Source organism: Carlito syrichta, unplaced genomic scaffold, assembly GCF_000164805.1.
Source record: "Carlito syrichta isolate Samal-C Ts95f unplaced genomic scaffold, Tarsius_syrichta-2.0.1 Scaffold308818, whole genome shotgun sequence".
NCBI lineage: Eukaryota > Metazoa > Chordata > Mammalia > Primates > Tarsiidae > Carlito > Carlito syrichta.
In genome coordinates this window covers 633,157-653,207 of record NW_007252914.1, presented here as the reverse complement: position 1 = coordinate 653,207, position 20,051 = coordinate 633,157, and the positions used below count along the sequence as shown (strand labels likewise).

Below are 20,051 nucleotides of genomic sequence, written 5' to 3'. Positions count from 1 at the left end.
ACTTTGTGGGGAGAAGAGTTTTAGTAAAGGACTGGCTTTTAAAACTACTACTTATATTATGAACTTAAACACTGGCACTTCTATCTGGCGTTTGGTAACATCCAACTTTTACAGAAAGAGTGCCTTTCTTTTCTCTCTCACCTAAAGTGCAGTGCTTTTTATATATTACTGTCACTTTACCTGTTAATGTGATTAAGAAAGAAAACCTTTCAAAGGAGCTTGTTCTTCATCTCCCCCTCTTGTTGAACATAAAAGCAATGGAGGTACCCTTGATTTCCTTTTGTCTCACACTCCACGTCCAGTCCATCAATAAGTGATTAACTTACCCTCTCCACTAATGCCATGTCCAAGGCACCTTCATCTCTCACATTCTTGCCTCCATTTACATTATTTCCACATAGCAACTAAATGATCCTTTTAAAATGTAAGTTAGGCCATGTGTGGTGGCTCATGCTTGTAATCCCAGCACTTTTTGGGGCTGTGGCAAGAGGATTGCCTGAGTCCGTGGGTTCGAGACCAGCCTGGACAACGTGGTGAGACCTCGTCTCTACAATAAATCAAAAAAACTAATTGGGCATGGTAGCGTGCGCCTATAGTTACGGCTACTTGGAAGACTGAGGTGGAAGGATTGCTGGAGCCCAGCAGGTCGACACTGGGGTGGCTGTGAGCATGCCACAGCATTCCAGCCTGGGTGATGGAGTGAGACTCCAACTCAAAAAAATACATAAATAAGTTATACCTTGGTACCCATCTTTAATATTCTTTAATGATTTCCCGTCACATTAGAAAGTTCTTACCTGCCATTATGTGTCCTCTGGCTAATGACTTCAACATTATTTCCTAAGGCTTTTTCCTTATTCACTCCATGTCAGCCATACTGACCTTTTTGCTGTTCTGTAGTAATCTAAGACTTTGTACATGATATGTCCTTATTATACCAGATGACTGTATTTATTATTTATCTAAATTCCTCATTAGAATGCAAATCTATGAGGGCAGGGTCAGCATATCCTTAGTACCTAGAACTGTGCCTGGTATATAGTATGTTCTTAGTATTTACTGAGTGAATGAGGAATGGAGAAATCTAAGAGTTTCCAAGTTTTACACTACCTACGACTGTCTCATATTCGTTCAGTTTCAGTAAATAAATCTCAGTCACTTTACTAAAAACTAAAAAAAATTCCTTTCTTATTTATTTGGCAATTGTATTTAGTGCCTACTGTGAGTCTGATATTGTGCTCAAATGGAGCTTATAAAGATGAGTTATATTATGAGTTAGACACTGCTTATACTTTTAGGGAACTTAGATTACCAATAAGGGAAGTTAGAAACATGACTACCACGAACAATTAGAAGGTACCCAAAGCCATAAAAAGTGTGCAAATAAAAGTGTTGTGGAGCCGGGCTCAGTGGCTCAGCCTGTAATCCCGCGCCTTTGGGAGGCTGAGGTGAGTGGATTGACTGAGCCCGCGGGTTCGAGACCTGCCTGGGCAGCGAGACCTCATCTCTACAATAAATCAAAAAAAAAAAAAATCAGCCGGGTGTGGTAGCGCACACCTGTAGTTCCAGCTACTTGGAAGGTTGAGGCTGCGGTGGCCGGGAGCGGCCACTGCACTCCAGTCTGGGCGACAGAGTGAGATTCCAACTCAAAAAAAATAAAAATAAATAAATAAATAAATAAAATAAGTGGAAGTTCAAAGGAGGTGTTCAGTTTCCAAGAAAGGGAAGGCATGATTAACTTCCCTGTGTTTGGGAAAAGAGGAATGCTCTTTTGTTATCTTTGGTGTTTCACTGTGTACCTGGGTAGCATCACTCATTCATTTCCTTATTTCCTATTTGTACAGCCTATCCTAATCTGGATACTTTATTTTTTTCGTGAACAGTTACAATAGCCTCCTCTTTCTGTACCCTTGTCATGCTCATCTGTTTTTCATACATTTCCTCCTAATGTTTAATAAGACTGACCATTTTACTCTGTTTTTCAAAACGGTTCTGTGACTTTCTATTCATGATTAAATAAATCAAAGCTTCTTTAAAAATCCTTTACTCAGGTTAAATTAAATGCCACTTATCCTCCATGAAACTTTTCCTTATGTTAAACGTCTCCCCTGCATCCTTCTCCCTCACCTGCTCTGAACTGTATTCCCATTGTATTTGTAACATTCCTTACTATTTGCCACATTCTGTGGTTTGTATGATAGTTAAGGATAGATCTTATCTCCCTACTAGAATTACAATTTCCTTAGAGGATAGAACTCTCATCTTATTCATCATTGTTATGTGAACATACTCATTGATCTGTTTATTCATTCAGTCACTCATTCCATATTGAAACTATTTTAGATTCTTATTCTTGTGAAAATTGTATTTTAGTGGTGATTACATAAATGTAACCAAGTACCTGAACAGGAGGATTTCAGATAGTCATTTAAATGCAAGAACATAAACATGGCAATGTGATTAAAGGTGTGATTAACATACACTATCCTGCTATTTATAAAAGTTGGATTATAAAGCATTTATGATAGGAAAAAAATGCCTGGTTTGGTTGTTTTGTTCTTCAGAATTAATAGCTTAGCCTCTTAATTTCTATATGTAGAATAGATTACTTTGTAAGAAGGAAAAACTCTAGGAGTTTCAAGAGGAAGCATTGTCCTTAAGGGTTTATTCTTTGTTTCCTTGCTGCTGTATGGATCTGAGTCTGATTTTCATTCTTCTCAATAGAAGTCAAGTGGTAAACTCATTCATGTCATTCTTTGTAAATGAATTCTTAAGGGATAAACTGTTCTTGCTAAGTTTGATCTTTTGTTTAACTCCGAGTATGGTATCAGCTGAAAATATAACTGTTGATTCAGTCTAGCCAAGCACCTGTCAGCAGAAAATAGCTTCTTGCCCTGAAACACTTGGGAATTCTGGATTAGTGCAACCAGCTCTACATTCCAGTGAAGTGCAAATGTTTGAGATGTCTTATTGACACAGTCCTTTTCTGTCCTTTTCCTGACAGGCTGTGCTGGAGACCATTCGGAACCTGATGAATACTGATTGTGTGGTACCTGACTGGCTGCATGATATTATTTTAGGTTATGGAGACCCAAGTAGTGCACATTATTCAAAAATGCCCAATCAGATTGCCACCCTTGATTTCAATGATACATTTCTTTCCATTGAGCATTTAAAAGCCAGCTTTCCTGGTCATAATGTTAAAGTAACTGTGGATGACCCAGCTCTACAGATACCCCCTTTCAGGTAAAGTCAGGACTGGATATGCTCCTTTCCAGCAATCTGTAGTCCAGGCTGAGTCAGGCCACTAGGACTGGTAACTAAAGTGAGTTTTGAGTATTATATCTGGATTTTGTTTTGGCAGTTCCTAACTTCACCATATAATCACTGGGATAAGTTTATTATATTTGAATCTATTTTTAATTTTTAGTGCAGAAGCTGTTTTAAGGCTACAGTAAAAGTAGTCTAATGCCTTATAAGAGATGAGTAAATGCTTATTATCTAAAAAGAACTATATAAATATATAGCATTTGACTGAAGAAATATGTCTTTGCATTTATGCATAGTCTGGTATATTTCTGGATTAATACATACAGCCATATGATGTTGAACTTTTTGTCTTTAGGGAAAAATTCCTTTTTCTTTTAACGTTATTTGCTTTCACACATTTTAAATATTTATAATACATCTGGGTACAGTAGCTCATGCCTGTAATCCCAGCAACTCAGGAGACTGAGGCAGAATGCTCACTTGAGTCCAGGAGTTTAAGACAGGCCTGGCCAACATAGTAAAACCCTATCTAAAAAAAATTAAAAATAAATTTTAATTATTTACTTGGGAGACCGAGGTGGGAGGATCACTTGAGCCCAGGAGTTCAAGTCTGCAGTGAGCTATGATTGGGCCACTGTACTCTGGTCTGGACAATAGAATGAGACCTTGTCTCTAATAAATAAATATTTACAACGTATTTATATTTAATGCTAAATGGGCTCTGTTTTTAAAATTTGATTAGAAATAGAACGAAGTACCTGGAACAATTGATTGCTATTCCCTGAATTTCTTCACATGAATTAAGGATAAAACACTCAGTATACCTATGGGTGGTACCCCAGAGCTTACTTTCTTCGCTAGAAAACACAGCTTTCAAATGACTGTTAAATATAAGTATAATAATTCTGTGTATTAAGTAAACATGGCCTTTATAATATCCAAACCGAATCTTCCTCCATACTTTCCTAATCTTATTAATGGCAAAATCATTTTTCTAATCCCTCCATCTTGAAATCTCAGCATATATTTGAATTTTTTTACTTCCATAACTCCTGCCATGTCTCATAGATTCTTCCTTAAGGATAGTTGTTTTCATGTGCCATTTCTACTGCCCCCTCTCTAGGCCCTCAACAGTCTACAGTAGCAATGTGTTTCTTCCCCCTTACCTCATTTGAATCCATTACATACCTTTCTGCTAGAGCCATTAAAGCTTAGCTAAAAAGCTGATTGCTCCTGTTGCTTACCTCTTAGCTTCTTCAGTTCTTAGCATTTTTTAAAAACTATTATCTGTTCTTTTAGAATGTGAAAGAAGACTGGGAAAGGTACACATAGAGAGTTAACTTTTAAGTTAAATTTGGGGGAGTTCGTTGACTTCCTTGAGGTATCTATGGAAAATCACATTCTAAACCCAGGCTAAGAACCTCTATCTTAAAAGCTTGATATTCTAGAAGCATCATAACAAGACTCCAGCCTATCTTGCTTGCCTTGTTTTTCTCTACCCTACACCCAAGCAAAACTAGGCTGCTTGTACTTGGCCTCTACTGTTGCTTCTTTCTTCCAAGGATGTCTCCTCTTCCCATCTTTGAATGTCTAAATTTTTTTAGATTCGTCTTAGATGCCACCTGTTCAATGAAATCCTTTCTGATTAAGGACAATGAGTCCTTAATGCATATGACATAAGCATTTTATGTTTCTTTAAATTCTCCCTTAATTGACTTTTTTAAATCTGAACACCCTTAACGTCCATTTTAGCACTTGTAAATCTGCTTTTTTCAGAGATTATGTACAGGTAGCGGATTCCTTTAAGCCAGAGATGTTTCTTATTCACTTGGTTATCTTGCATGCAATGCCATGCACAAGATAGGTACTCAGTAAATCCTTGTCAACTGTAAAAATGAATGTAAGTTTTGCTCTTATAGGATAACTTTTCCAGTAAGAAGCGGAAAAGGGAAGAAAAGGAAAGATGCAGATGGGGAAGATGAAGACACTGAAGAGGCAAAAACTTTAATTGTTGAACCTCATGTTATTCCTAATAGAGGTCCTTATCCTTATAATCAACCCAAACGGTAATTTTACTACTGGTTCTAGTTATAATAATTAATAATAGTGTGCCATTTGAAATGTGTTAGGAATGTTTTCAAATTTTCTGGTTCTTTGAAAACCCCACAAAACTTCTGTTTCTGGACCTTCTTTCCTTCTGTCAGTCAGCCAAATAGCTCAGGTATTTTAGGCCATTCTGTAGTCATGACCTTTATGATATTTCAAAAAGAAACATTTTCAGGTACTATGAGAAATAAATACTAGAAAGCTACCTTAATTTGAACACAGCATTCTTACTTCATGACCTTATGTTGCATATAGCAATAGTCTTCATGCATGTTTGCTGTAATTAACAACATGGCATTATATTTGGTGTTAGAGTGGGAACTAGAGCACTGGCACCTCAAATGAGGTCTGGAATAGGCTAAGTGAAGGGAACTGTAGTCTTTCTACAACATTCCTTCAGTTTTAGTTGTCTGTGTAGAGGGTAGAGGTGAAGATGGTCTTTCAGAAGAGGTTAAGAGCATAGGGGCAAACAGAGCAGATGTTTAGACCTCTGATTATTGTTGTCTAAATTGGTACTAAATTTCATTTATTCTTATTTTTAACCAACTTTTTATTTACTCTTTTATTTACAGTAATACAATTCAATTCACTCATACACAGATAGAGGCCATTCGTGCTGGAATGCAGCCTGGACTGACTATGGTAAGAGAATTATTATTTCACATGTTCTTACATGGATTATGATTTGAAGTAAGCAACAGATTTTAGAGTGTGTTTTATTTGAACACAGAAGTCCGTCTGAATTTAAGTATTTATATAAGTATTTGTAGTTTCTTGTGCATATGAGGATCTTGCTGCTCATTTCAGTGTTCATAAATAAGGTTTTATTAGAAAATGGCCATGCCCATTTGTTTTTTTCTTGTTTAAAAAAATTTTTTTTCAAGTTTTATTTTTAATTGACACATAATGATTGTACATATTTATGGAATATAATGTAATGTTTTGAAGCCTGTATATTTTGTGTTATGTTTAAATCAGGGTAATTAACACATGCATCGCCCATTTGTTTTTGTATTGCCTATGGCTACTTTTGTGTTATGACAGCACAGATAAGTACTTGAAATGGAAATTGTATGGCCTGCTAAGCCTAAAATACTTATTTATCTAGCTCTTTACAGAAAAAGTCTGCTGATTTAGAAGTATGTTTAATTTCCTGATTTCTGGTCTTAAATCCAGTATGGTCAGACAACTTATTTTGTATGATTTCAATTTTTTGTTTTTTACTTTTTAAATTTATGGCCCAGAATGTGAACTATCTTGGTGACTATTTAATGTGCACTTGAAAAGAATGTGTATTCTGCTGTTTTGGAGTGAAGTGTTCTATAAATTTCAATAGCTGTAGAGCAATTTAGTTGATGGTGTTGCTCAGTTCTCTGTTTTTGCAGATTTTCTATTATTTCTGTTGATAACTGAAAGAGAACCGTTGAAGTCTCTAACTATAATCATGAATCTGTCTGTTTCTCTTTCAGTTCTGTCAGTTTTTGTTTAATGTATTTTGAAGTTTTGTGGGAGGGTGCTTACACCTTCAAGGTTGTCATGTTGCCTTAGTGTCTTGGTGAATGATTCTTATTATTATGTAATGTATCTATTCATCATTGGCAGTTTTCTTTGCTCTTAAGTTTACTTTGATATTAATATAGCCACTACAGCTTTCTTTTCATTAGTGCTTGTATAATATTTCTTTTTTCATCATTTTACTTTAACTACCATTATATTTGAAGTGAATTTCGTGTAAATACCATATACTTGGGGCATGTTGTTTTAGCCCTTCTGACAGTCTCTGTCATTCAGTTTATGTGTTTAGACCATTTATATTTAATGCATGTTATTGATCTGTTTTGATTTAGACCTACCATTTTAAATTCATTTGCTGTTTGTTCCCTTTATTTTCCTTTGGTTCCCCTTTCCACTTTCTCTTGGGTTATTTGAATAGCTTTTAGTGTTCTATTTTTATTTATTATTTATTTTGTTATTTTTTTTGTAGTGTTTTCTTAGTGGCTGATCTAGGAATTTGCAGTATACTTATTTAACTTTTTACAGCCTACTTAGAATTAGTATTTTATTACATTGGGTTGAATGGAAGATACTCCCATACAGATCCCTTTACCTTTCTCTTTTATATTGTAGTTGTCATATGTATTACATCCAAATACATTGAAGATATTATCAGGCAGTGTTAAAATTTTTACTTTTTACTGTCTGCATATTTTAAAGAACTCTGGAGGAAAAGAGTAGTCTACCGGAATCCAGCTCCAGGAGAGAGTCAGGGCCTGAATGGGGAGAATCAGGAACGGCGAAGAAGAACAACAGGAGTCAACTTCTTGGGTAGAGTTCAGGACTCTGCCAATTTTTATTCAATTCTTACATGCTTATATAGTTTTTTTACTGACCCTGTACCCACAAAAATGCAACACATGTTGCACATTAAATGTTTACATCATGTTTTTTCCTATTGTTTATGGGGAAGTTGACTTTTACAAGTTTCGTTTTGTTCCTTCCTGCTACCAGTGGTGTTATTTATGTAACAAAACACCAACTGCCAAGAATTTATCAGCCACAACCTGTGACTTCTAGGCCAACGGAATCTCTTCCCCTCGCTATTCTATTTCTTTTCCTTTACTAATCTATTTTCTTAATACACTTTTAGCAGCAATATATTGACTTGTTTTTTCTTTTATATAACCACCCTTATCTTACCCACTACAAATTCTTAATACTCTATATTAATTAATTTTACTATTAATTTAAAAATTAAACTTTCTTAATTCTAATTGCCTTATCTATATTACTTGCTATTTTCTTATCACCTATTTTACATTTTATATTTCTAAACAAAACTTAAGTCTAAATCTACACTTATATATGAAATTAATCTTACTTCTAATCCTAAATGTATTTAATTTTAAACCTACATTAAGTGTGTATAATTTTAAGTTTACCTTAAAGCTTAATTATTTCCTATTCCTTCTATTACTTATTTTTAACTAATACCTACATCTATAATAAACATTTATCTTTTAATTATAACTGTTATTTATTTAATTCTAATCCTTACTTTAACTTTAACCCTCTTTCTAATTGTTTCTTAAATCAAAAGGCATGTCTGTGACTTGTTTTTCCCGAAAACACCTGTTTTTGGAGATACTCTGTCTCAGTTTCTCACTTCCTCATCAGTCACGACTGTCAATGTTGTTACTTATAAAGGGTATGAGGAAGTACTTGTTTTTCCTTTTTAGCTAAAGGTTGCAAAATTTCGTGGGAAAGGGTAGTAAAACATTCCCTTGTCCCTTCAGGGGGGAAATTTTTGCTGTTGAGCCCTTTTTACGTTTCTCTACATAGGTCTACTGCTAATTCCACATCCTTGCACATTCTAGCTAATTGTTTCACGTATCAAGGGCAGTCTTTTTCAAGCCTAAGCATTCCTTTAAGACCAAAGGAGTCCTCAATAGGATCCACAGGGTTCTGCCTCCATCATGCTGCATCCCACTGGGGCTCTGCTCCCAGTCAGTGTTTCTCCCGTTTTCGGGTAACCTCCATTTTGCCTCTTGAGGGGTTGCGACTTCCGGCATCAGTCTCCTATATTTGCCATTTATTCTTCATTCCAGATGTCTAAGTTTCATCTGCTATCATTTGTTTCCTTCAGAAGAACTTTGTTTCAAAACCACTTTTTAGAACAGAGCTGCTAGCAATGAGTTATTTTTGTTTTTCTTCATGTGAGAATTTTTCTGATTCACCTTCATTCTTGAATGATATTGTTCCTGGACATAGAATTGCAGGTTGATAGTTATTTGTTTTAGCACTTTTACAATGTTATTCCACTTCCTTCTGACTTCAGTGTTTTCTGATAAGAAATCCAGTCCCTTGAAACATCTCTTTGCTCTGTATTTTGCACTTTTTTTTTTTCTGGTTACTGTCAAGATTTTTTCCTTTGCCTTATAGTTTTCAACCATTTAATCGTAGTATATATGGGTTTGGATTTCTTTAAGGTTATTCTGTTCAGGGTTCACTGAGCTTCTTAAATCTGTAGATTTATATCTTTTGCCATATTTAGGAAATTTTCAGCCATTATTTCAAATATTTGTTCTATAGTGTACTCCTTAGAATTTATTGACTTGAACTTTAGACCTTTTGATATTGTCCCATAGATTTCTGAATCTCTATTTTTTAAAAATCTTTTTTGTTGTTGGTTGAGTTTCAGTAATTTGTATGGATCTATCTTCAAGTTTGCCATCCTGTCTATTCTGTTATTGAGCCCATTCAGTGAAATTTTTAATTTGTCATTTTATCTTTCAGTTTTATGCTTTTCAGTTTCTAGCAATGTGATAATTTAGTAGCTTGCTATGTGATCATTTTCTTCTTAGGTTGTGGGCCCACCTGGTACAGGAAAAACAGATGTGGCGGTCCAGATTATATCCAACATCTATCACAATTTCCCAGAGCAGAGGACACTAATTGTTACTCATTCCAATCAGGTAAACTGACTCTGTGTGTTTATATGTGTGTGCACATGTACGTGCATGTTGAGATGGGGGAGAGGTAAGGAAGGAGCAGTGTAATGAAAACACAGTGTAGATGAAAGCACAGTGTAGATGATTTCTTTTTGTATGAAAATCTGATCATGGATACCACAGAATACCAACAAAAGCTAATTAGTACAGATGGTCCTCAATTTACAGTGGTCTGACCTATAATATTTTGACTAACGATGGTACAAAAGCGATATGCATTCAGTAGAAATTGTACTTTGAGTACCCATATAGCCATTCTGTTTTTTACTTACAGTACTGTGTTCAATAAATTACTAGAGATATTCAACATTTTATTATATAATAGGCTTTGTGTTAGATGATTCTGCCCAACTGAAGGGGCTCTGGGTGTGTTTAAGGTAGGCTAGGTTAAGCTATGATGTTTGGTAGGTAAGGTATATTAAATATATTTTTTACTTACGACATTTTCAACTTATCATGGGTTTATTGGTATGTAACCCCATTGTGCTTGAGCAGCATCTGAGTAGTATTTTGAATTGAGTTATTCTTGGGTTACTACTGCTTATGACCAGACTACGTTGAGGGATATATGAAAGCAATCTTTTATTTCTCTTGGAGAGATTCAAAATGTGGAAAAGCTAAGAATAATTGAATATGTGGTCAAATATTTGTATTAAATTAAATTGCTATTTCCCCCCCCCATTTTTCATCTTATATGCTAAGCTAGAACTTTTGCTTTGTGATTGAAAGCATTAACCCTTACTAGTAGCTTTTTTCTTCATTTAGTAGAATGAATATTCCTAAAAGACTAATGCCTAAAGTGTATTAATACTGGATTGAATTTCAATCCTTGTGAAAAGTACAGTTATATTATATGGAGACCGTGTGTTCTGTTAATCATTCCAAAGCTGTCAGAAATAAGAGAACAAGTAATGTTTATTAGCTCTGGTGTAAAATATGACAGGCAGCTCTCAGAACATCTTGCAACACATGGTGAACTACCTGTTGGCTCATACCTATAATCTCAGCACCTGGGAGGTGGAGGTGAAAGGATTGCCTGAGCCCAGGGGTTTAAGACCAGCCTAGGCAACTTGGTAAGACCTCATCTCTATAATAAACCAAAAAATTAGCTGGGCATGGTGGCGCATGCCTGTAGTTCCAGCTACTTGGAAGGCTGAGGTGGAAGGATCACCTGAGCCTGACAGTCAAGGCTGTGTTGGCCATGAGCATGCCTCTGCACTCCAGTCTAGGTAATAGAGTGAAACTTCAACTCAAAACAACAACAGCAACAAACTTGCATGGTCATTTAAACCTCTGAAAGTACTTGTTTTCTCAGAGTTTATATTAACGATATTGACTTCAGTTGACATGTCTTTAAAATAGTTGGCTACTGCGTTTTAAAGGAGTACTGGGTTTTAGAATGCTAAATGTCAGTTATTTTGGTGTCTGTAAACTTTTCATTTACAAGTTCTTTTTTAATAATACTGTTCATTCATTTACCTGCCTAACTTTTTAGTATTTTTTAAATTAATCAGTATTGGTGACATGCACCAAATTTGTGGGAGAGAGATGATGTTGGGTAGTTCAATTTGTACTTTGTCTTAATAAAGGAAACAAAAAATTGTGAAGTTATTTTCTTCTATTTAATAAAATTTAGTCTGTAATATTATACCTATTTGTACATTCTTAGAATGAACAGAGAATAATTCATGTGTTGTTTTAACATAATATTTTTTACTAAGTTTTGTCGTACTTTGATTTGACTCTCTACAGTGTCCTCTACTTTATTGTTGATTTGTGTAGCATAATCTTAGAAAAGGTTAATTTGAAAAATAGCCAATTCAGTGATTGCTAATGGCTTTTCTTGATCCTTTGAAATTCAAATTATCCTTCTTGATGTCCATCAGATTGTTGGGTTTTTTTTCCCTTCAGTTGTTACTGTGTAAATTGCCAGATATTCATTTGCAGGTATAATTCAAGTAGTTGTCCAAAAGCACTATAATTCACAAAGAAATCTTATAGTTTTTTCTGAGATTGTAATTTGAAAATATTTTTAACTCCAAATGTATGTGGTTCTTGAATTTGGATAACAAAAGTTTGGGTAGTTTAGCCAGTCGTGGTAGCACGCGCCTGTAGTTCCAGCTACTTGGAAGGCTGAGGTGGAAGGATCGCCGGATCATAGCAGGTCGAGGCTGTGGTGGCCGGAAGTGGCCACTGCACTCCAGTCTGGGTGACAGAGTGAGACTCCAACTCCAAAAAAAAAAAAAGAAAAAGTTTGGGTAGTTAGTACTGCTATGTAAGCTGATCTGCTGAGTCTGAGTTCTGGATGATGAGTAGCAAGAGTTCGGACGGTGAGAAATTTTTCTGTTTTTCTTTTTTTTTTTTTTTAATTTCAGTAGCTTTGGCTGGGTATGGTGTTGCATGCCTGTAATCCCAGCATTTTGGGAGGCCAAGGCGGGCTAGAGAATTGTCTGAGCCCAGGACTTGGAGACTAATCTGGGCAGTATGACAAGATCTCATCTCTACTAAATTAAACAAATTAGCCAGATGTGGTGGTACAGGCCTGTTTTCCTAGCTACTTGGAAGGCTAAGGCAGATGCATCACCTAAGCCCAGCAAGTTGAGGCTGCAGTAGCTGTGATCATGCCATTGTACTCCACCTTGGATGACAGAGTGAGACTCCAACTCAAAAAAATAGATAAATAAATTCAGTAGCTTTGGGGGGTACAAATGTTGTATAGTGGTGAAGAAGTTTGGACTTTAAGTGTACCTACCATCCCCAACTGTGTACATCGTATCTGATAAATGCTTTTCCTTCCTATCTTCCCCTTCTGAGTCTTCAGTGTCCGTTATACCATTCTACGTGCCTTTGCAGATTCTTAGTTTAGCTCCCACTTATAAGTGAGAACACGCAGTAGTTGGTTTTTTGTTTCTGTATTATTTCACTTAGGTTGATGATCTCCGATTCTCTCCAAGTTATTACAGAAGACATTATTTCAATCTTTTTTGTTATTACTGAATACTATTTCATGATATATATATATATATATATATACATATATATATATATATATATATATATATATATATACACCACATTTTCATTATCCACTGCTCAGTCCATGTACATTTAGGTTGGTTAGGATTTTCCTGAAAATTTATGTTAAATCTCTTTAGTTTCTGAGCTCTAATTGCTAGAATTTTAATAGCAAAGTTTATCTGCATTTAAATAATCTGAATGTTTGTGAGATAGGATGTTGATTTGAATGGCAGGATTAGACTAGTGATATGTGAGGAGAAACGTTTTAATGGGGGCTCATTTTTAATTCATATCTTTATTAATGTATCTTTCCATACTATGAAGCTTCCTTTCTGCAAAACCTTGTAACTGCAAAAGTTCAGATAAAGAATACTAGGATTTGAGGGAGCTCTAAATATGAACATTTCGTAAGTAAGAAAGAGTAACTTCTAAATGACTTTTATCAGAATAGTTTGCAATAAGTGAGTGCCTGCTCATTGTAGTAAAGATTTGCAGCCTAAGATTTGAAAGATGTGCTTTACCTTTTCACCCTCTGGTTTTCTTAATATCGTCTACCTACACTCTCACTGTCCTTTTCCAACTACAGAAACTTTTTTAGTTTTCTGCAACCCAAGAAAATGCAGCTGAGTGAAATGAATCCCAGTTGTTTATCCTAGGAATTGTTAAAACGTGGGGAAAAGAGCATCTCAGCCAGTGATTTTTCTCTTTTCATAAATTAGAAGCAGGAGTTTAGTGGGGAGATGGCTTTTATGGTTTCCAGTTACCTGTTTAACCAAATAGAGGTAGATGGTAATCCCATGAATCAGTAAAAATACTAATTTGTTAAAATCATAAATGGCCTAATATAAGATCAACTTTCTTCTATGTTTCAGTTTTGATTCCTTCCTTTTTGTTGTTTAAAGGGGTTTACTGATTCTTTGAAACTCACTGTCATTTTTTTTTTTTTCGCTTTATTCTCCAGGCCCTGAACCAGTTGTTTGAGAAAATCATGGCATTAGATATTGATGAGCGCCACCTACTACGTCTTGGTCATGGAGAAGAAGAGCTAGAAACAGAGAAAGATTTCAGCAGGTGAGCAAATAGGGGTGAGTTTTGAAACAGTGTACAAAATAATTTTTACTTTCTCTTCCTTTTTTTTATTAAGGAAACACCAGGAGAAGAAAACAATGAATAATCAAGTTTATTCTGAAAGGTTCTATTGTAACCTACTAACACTATATGCTGACCTAAAAGTCTGGTCATGATCTCCCTCAGTTCTAATTCAGTGTGGTTATGCCATTTTGTTCTCAAGTATACAGTTATTTCAGTGAGCAGATTATCTTGTTCATCTTTTTAAAATTGCTAACTGCCATTTGCTTTCTAGTTACTGAGTAATTTTTAGTGCTGTCAATTCAAATCATTCAAATTTAAATGATTCTTTTTTCACATTTTATTCAGACATTCACTTATATATATTATAGGTGTCAGTTAAGAAGTCAACTTATTAGTGAAATACAAATTAATGATAATGGTAGTATAAACTTTGGGGATATTAAGTGCAATTTCAGATATTTATTGCAAGTTTACCTGGACTTTGTGTTTGATATTACATATTGCAAATGATTAAAATTTTACAAATTAAATTTATTCTGCCATCAGTATTTTAATTCTTTTCCTTCAAAATTGCTTTATAATGACTCATTTTGTTTCTATCTAAATCCATTTTTAAAGTCCTGTTTTAGACAATAAGCATAATTAATAGCTGGACATATTTAATACAGCTTTTGGCTATTAAACATGATTTTTTACTAAATGGATCATGGACATTAAAAGAGTTTTAAATTGTTGTGTAAAATCTATTTTTGAGTTCTCATGGCTCACCAAATATGTAACTTTTAAGAATTCACCATGTTATATATACACAATGGAATATCATGCAGCCATAAAGAAGGTCAAACATACGGACTTCGCAGCAACTTGGACGGATTTAGAGTCTATTGTACTCAGTGAACTATCACAGAAACAAAGAACAGTATCATATGTTCTCACTCATAAGCGGACCTTGAACAATTATCATACGAAAGAAATTGGCAGTAGTGGAAAACTGCTGGGGGTGGGGATGGGATTGGCAGTTGAGGGAAACTGCCAGGGGAGGGAGGGGCACAGCTCACCAGCAAGGGTACCTGCATAATGAACATTTGTATACATTTGAATTGTATACATTGTATACATTGTATACATTTGAATTGTACCTTACATCTTTAAAATAAAATAAAAATAAATAAAAAGTCACCATGTTGCAGAAGGCAAAGAACAACATGCCATAAGTTGTTTGGGGCTCTGGATTCTTAATTTTGGATCAGCCAGTGACACTTCTCTGAATTCATTCCATTTCCTCCTGCTAACGCCACCTTACAAAGATAAGTTGGACTCCAAAGTCTAATAATTCAGAATTCAGTGAACATAAAGGTGCTAACAGTGCTTAAGTTAATACTGTAGCTATACTGCAGTAGAGCTTATAGTTTTTAAAGAATTAGAACAGAAGTAGAATTTTAAAAATGATTTCAGGTACCATCAAATTTCTGGGGAAAAATACTTTTTGCCTTCTGACACATTTGATTGGGTATAATCTTTCATTTCTCTCTTTGTCATAATTAAAAAGAAAATAGTGACTGTTGTTTCACAATAAAAGTATTATACCATGTTCCCCCCACCAAAAAATTATAAAACTGGTAAAGTTGTAGGGAGAGTGGTCATCCTTAATTTCACTACCCCAAAACTACTATTTGTTAGTTTCTTCCTGTAATCAGGCTATTATTTGTAATTTTTATATTGCTTTTTAAAAATAATGAATAGATTTCACTTTTAAAATATAGTAATGTACTAATTGATTAGCTAGTGCATAGAGTTCCATTATATTGTATATTACTTTTTAAATTTAACATTATGTCGTAAGAATTTTGACATTTTATTATATACTCTTTACAAGCAGAGTCTATAATTTTTTTCATTACCAAAGTGTTCATTATAGATAAAATTGTAAACTATAGATAAGTAGAAAAAAGTTACCAGCCATAATGTTTATATTCTTCTCACTGAAAAATTCTTCAGAATATAGGTCCTGTCTCATATCTCTTTTTTTAGCTCTTGATCATTTCATGCTGCCTCAGATGTGAATCTCAGAACTATGGAACAGCAGGAAACATGACTTCTTTTGTTGAATCTTGAAACATGAACAGCAATGATTGAACTATTTCAGTTCCATTTTAAGATTAAAGGGTTATAAAAAGCACTTTGCTATTGTTGAAAGAATGTGTATAGACTTTGGGATCAAATTCTGGTTCTACTACTTTCTTTCCTTACTATATATTTTTGAATAAGGCATTCACCATTTAAGCAAATATTTATGATCTTACTAAATTTGGGTGCCAAACTATGTACTAGGATATGAGGATTACAGAGAATGATCAAATACATTTTAAAATCACTTTTCAAAACCTTTAGAGAGCTACTTTACTTTTATGGTAACATAGAACAATGTTATTCAAAGCAGTCAATTCATAACTTATATATTCTTGGTCTATGATGAGATGAACTAGCGCCAGAATGCACTGTACTGCTTTCTTCTTTTTGAAAATCTTTTTATGAAAAAAAAAAAGATAGCTGAACTAAGCTGATAAGCTGATAAGATAGCTGATGTATTTAGTGTTGTAGTTGGTTTTGCCTCCTCACAGTCCATTAACACATTTGCAGGTCAATACATTCATCCATAGATGACACTCTAGGAGCTTTGGGTGTAAAATAACCCAAGAACTACCACTTATAGTTGTGTTTTCTACTGTCTGTTTTTCTTCTCTTTTTGGCCGTTTATACTTTCTTTTACAATTTTCTTGGATTTTACTGATTGTTTCCTTCAAAAGACTCTTCATTACACAGCTTTGACTTTTTATCTAAATGACATTTCTAGGTATGGAAGAGTTAATTATGTCCTGGCTCGAAGAATAGAACTTTTAGAAGAAGTCAAACGATTGCAAAAGAGTCTAGGGGTCCCAGGAGATGCCTCATATACCTGTGAAACTGCAGGCTATTTTTTCTTATATCAGGTAAGATATTAAGGGCTTTTGAATCCTACTTCATTGTAATTTCCCCAGTTCGGATGGGTTCTTGCTATCCTTCTTGAAAGCTTATTTTTTTGTTGAGTAGGTTAAAAATGTACTATTGTCAAACCTATTATTTATCAATGTTAAATGGTAGTATTTTTTGTTAACTTCAATTTTCTTTTTTAAATAACTTTGCTTGATGACTTGTGCAGTGAAAGGCCAGTGTTGCTATTTAAAAATTTTTTTTCTTTTATTTCCATTGACAAAGTTTCAGGTCTCCTTTTAAAATTACTGTAGAAATATGAATAAATATTCCTAGCTACCCAGTGGTGACGAAGTACAGTTAACTTTCATTATGTACATTAATTGACTAATGAAGAAAAACATTCTCCTTTCAAATTTCAGAAATAAATTATGTCTTAGAACTAATTGCACGGTGGAACTTGAAGTTAAAAAAGTCTTTTTGACTCACACTGTAATCCCAGCACTTTAGGAGGGAGGCCAAGGCGGGAGAATTGCTTAAGCCTCGGAGTTCAAGACCAGACTAGGCAACATAGTGAAATCTTGTCTCTACAAAAAATTTAAAAACAATTAGTGTGGCTTGATGGTGTACACCTGTAGGCCCAGCTACTTGTGGAGATGGAGGTGGAAGGATCACATAGTCCTAGGAGGTCGAGGATGCAATGAGCCATGATCATTCTACTGCACTCCAGCCTGGATGAGACTGATACTGTGACTTAAAAAAAAAAGTCTTTTGACTTCAGTTTAAAGGTGTGGTTTTGCTTTTTGTAGGGTTAATTTCTGGGATATGAAGATCAATGAGAAATAGCCAAATAATGGGAATAAAAATAAACTTTTAATACTTGGGTTACTAGTAACTTTAAATGGACAAAGACATAATCAGATTTTGTATTACTTTGTTCTCTTTGTTCTAATGCCAATTATATATTTTAGATGTAAATTATAACATTGGCATAATAAAATATGTATGAAAGAATGAGCTTATGCTTACTGTAAGTGGAAACACAAACCAGTTGAATCCATTCAAAGTGAGCAGCTTTCCATGGTTTCTTGTAAAGCAGGAAAGAAATACATTATCTTGACAGTGTAGTCAACATTAGACTCATACTGGTAAGAACTAAGAATTGAAGTTACCTAGGAAATGGCTGGTAGAGGCATAGCTAACATTATACAAAGACATAATTGAACTACATTATAAAACTCATAAGATGATCTTTCAAATATATACTCAGAAGTTCTATGTAAATATTCTGAAGAGAAGTGGAAAAATTATAAAGGTCAGGGAGAGGAGTTGACAAGTGCTATATTGATTTAAGACCTGCTAAAGCTAAAGTTACCAAATGTTGAAAGAAGCAGATAATGAAAAAAGTGAGAAATATCTTTGTCCAGAGAGCTTTCTTTTCTTCACTTCTTTTAAAGGTTGATAATAAACTATCTTGAGTATACATGGGGAATCTGAAATGTCTGAGATAGAGTCCCATGAAAAGACTTTGAGATTCTTTTCCAGTTTCTACCTTTGTTATGAAAGAGCCTTTTAACTCTATAGACAACATTACTTTTATAAACTAAGAGCAGTTTATCAGTGACTTCAATGAAAAGTAGTTATATTAGATCAGAGATTGCATTTTTTTTTTTTTTTTGGTCTTAACTTGGAAGATCTTATTTGTACTTGATTTCTTTTTTTTATCATAGTTAGCTGGCAGAGTTAACTTCAAGGTTTTTTTCCTACAGGTAATGTCTCGTTGGGAAGAGTATATCAGCAAAGTGAAAAATAAAGGCAGTACATTGCCAGATGTTACAGAAGTCTCCACTTTCTTCCCCTTCCACGAATACTTTGCAAATGCCCCACAACCCATTTTTAAAGGCAGATCTTATGAAGAAGATATGGAAATTGCTGAAGGATGTTTCAGGCATATTAAGAAAATCTTTACTCAGCTTGAGGTAAGGATTCTTAAGTTCTTTGAACTTTCCTTTAAGGGTTTTAGTTTTTTGTTTTTTTTTTTTTACTTTTTACTTTTTACTTTTTATATATATATATTTTTTTGAGTTGGTGTCTCACTCTGTCGCCCAGGCTGGAGTGCAATGGCCACTCCTGGCCACCTCAGCCTCGACCTGCTGGGCTCTGGCAGTCCTTCTGCCTCAACCTTCCAAGTAGCTGGAACTACAGGCACACGCTACCACCCCCGGCTAATTTTTTGATTTCTTGTAGAGATGAGGTCTCGCCAAGTTGCCCGGGCGGGTCTCAAACCCATGGGCTCAGGCAATTCATTCACCTCAGCCTCCCAAGGCGCGGGATTACAGGCTGAGCCACCGAGCCCAGCTAGTTTAGTTTTTTTTTAAATGAAATAAATGTACAGTGTTCAAATCTTAGAAATCAGATTGTTGCCTTTAATTAAGATTACTGAAAATATTCATAGATTTAGTTCAAGAATTAAGTATATATTGAGATATGAATTGTATCTTTATTCTGACATTTCTTATGTGAAGGTCTTAGTATTTAAGAAAGGAATGCTTCCATCAGGAAATTCAGTAATGATTCTCTGAATTGGAATTTGAGACTGCCACGTGGCCATTCTAAGTTCCTGATACCTTTTTGTTTGTTTGTTTGTTTGTTTGTTTTTGAGTTAGAGTCTCACTGTCACCCAGACTGGAGTGCAGTGGCCGCTCCCGGTCACTGCAGCCTCAACGTGCTGGGCTCCGGCGATCCTTCTGCCTCAGCCTTCCACGTAGCTGGAACCATAGGCACGCTCTACCATGCCCGGCTAATTTTTTGATTTATTGTAGAGATGAGGTCTCGCCTGCCCAGGCGGGTCTCGAACCCGCGGGCTCAGTCAATCCACTCACCTCAGCCTCCCAAAGCACTGGGATTACAGGCTGAGCCACCGAGCCTGGCTCCTGATGCTTTTTGCTGAGTAAAAAAAGTGAGGTTGCCATGGTAGCCAGATTGATTCTGATTATTAAAGTGAAATAAAAGTCATAGCTACACAGTGGGGACAGAGAAGAATACGTCTAGAACCCTGGGGCCCTCTGGATGTTTCCTAGTTTTCAT

The 20,051-nt window shown here is 35.1% G+C and overlaps 1 protein-coding gene across 2 annotated transcripts in view; it reads left to right on the top strand.

The window, feature by feature from the left end:
- AQR (aquarius intron-binding spliceosomal factor) overlaps window positions 1-20,051 on the top strand; it is a 112,900-nt gene that overhangs the window by 62,057 nt on the left and 30,792 nt on the right. For both annotated transcript variants that reach the window (XM_008065890.2, XM_008065891.2), the window contains exons 20-26: window positions 3,005-3,246; window positions 5,190-5,336; window positions 5,949-6,018; window positions 9,738-9,848; window positions 13,864-13,973; window positions 16,849-16,984; window positions 18,734-18,943. In XM_008065890.2, the coding sequence (XP_008064081.1) occupies window positions 3,005-3,246; window positions 5,190-5,336; window positions 5,949-6,018; window positions 9,738-9,848; window positions 13,864-13,973; window positions 16,849-16,984; window positions 18,734-18,943 (1,026 nt within the window). The remainder of the gene's footprint in view (window positions 1-3,004; window positions 3,247-5,189; window positions 5,337-5,948; window positions 6,019-9,737; window positions 9,849-13,863; window positions 13,974-16,848; window positions 16,985-18,733; window positions 18,944-20,051) is intronic.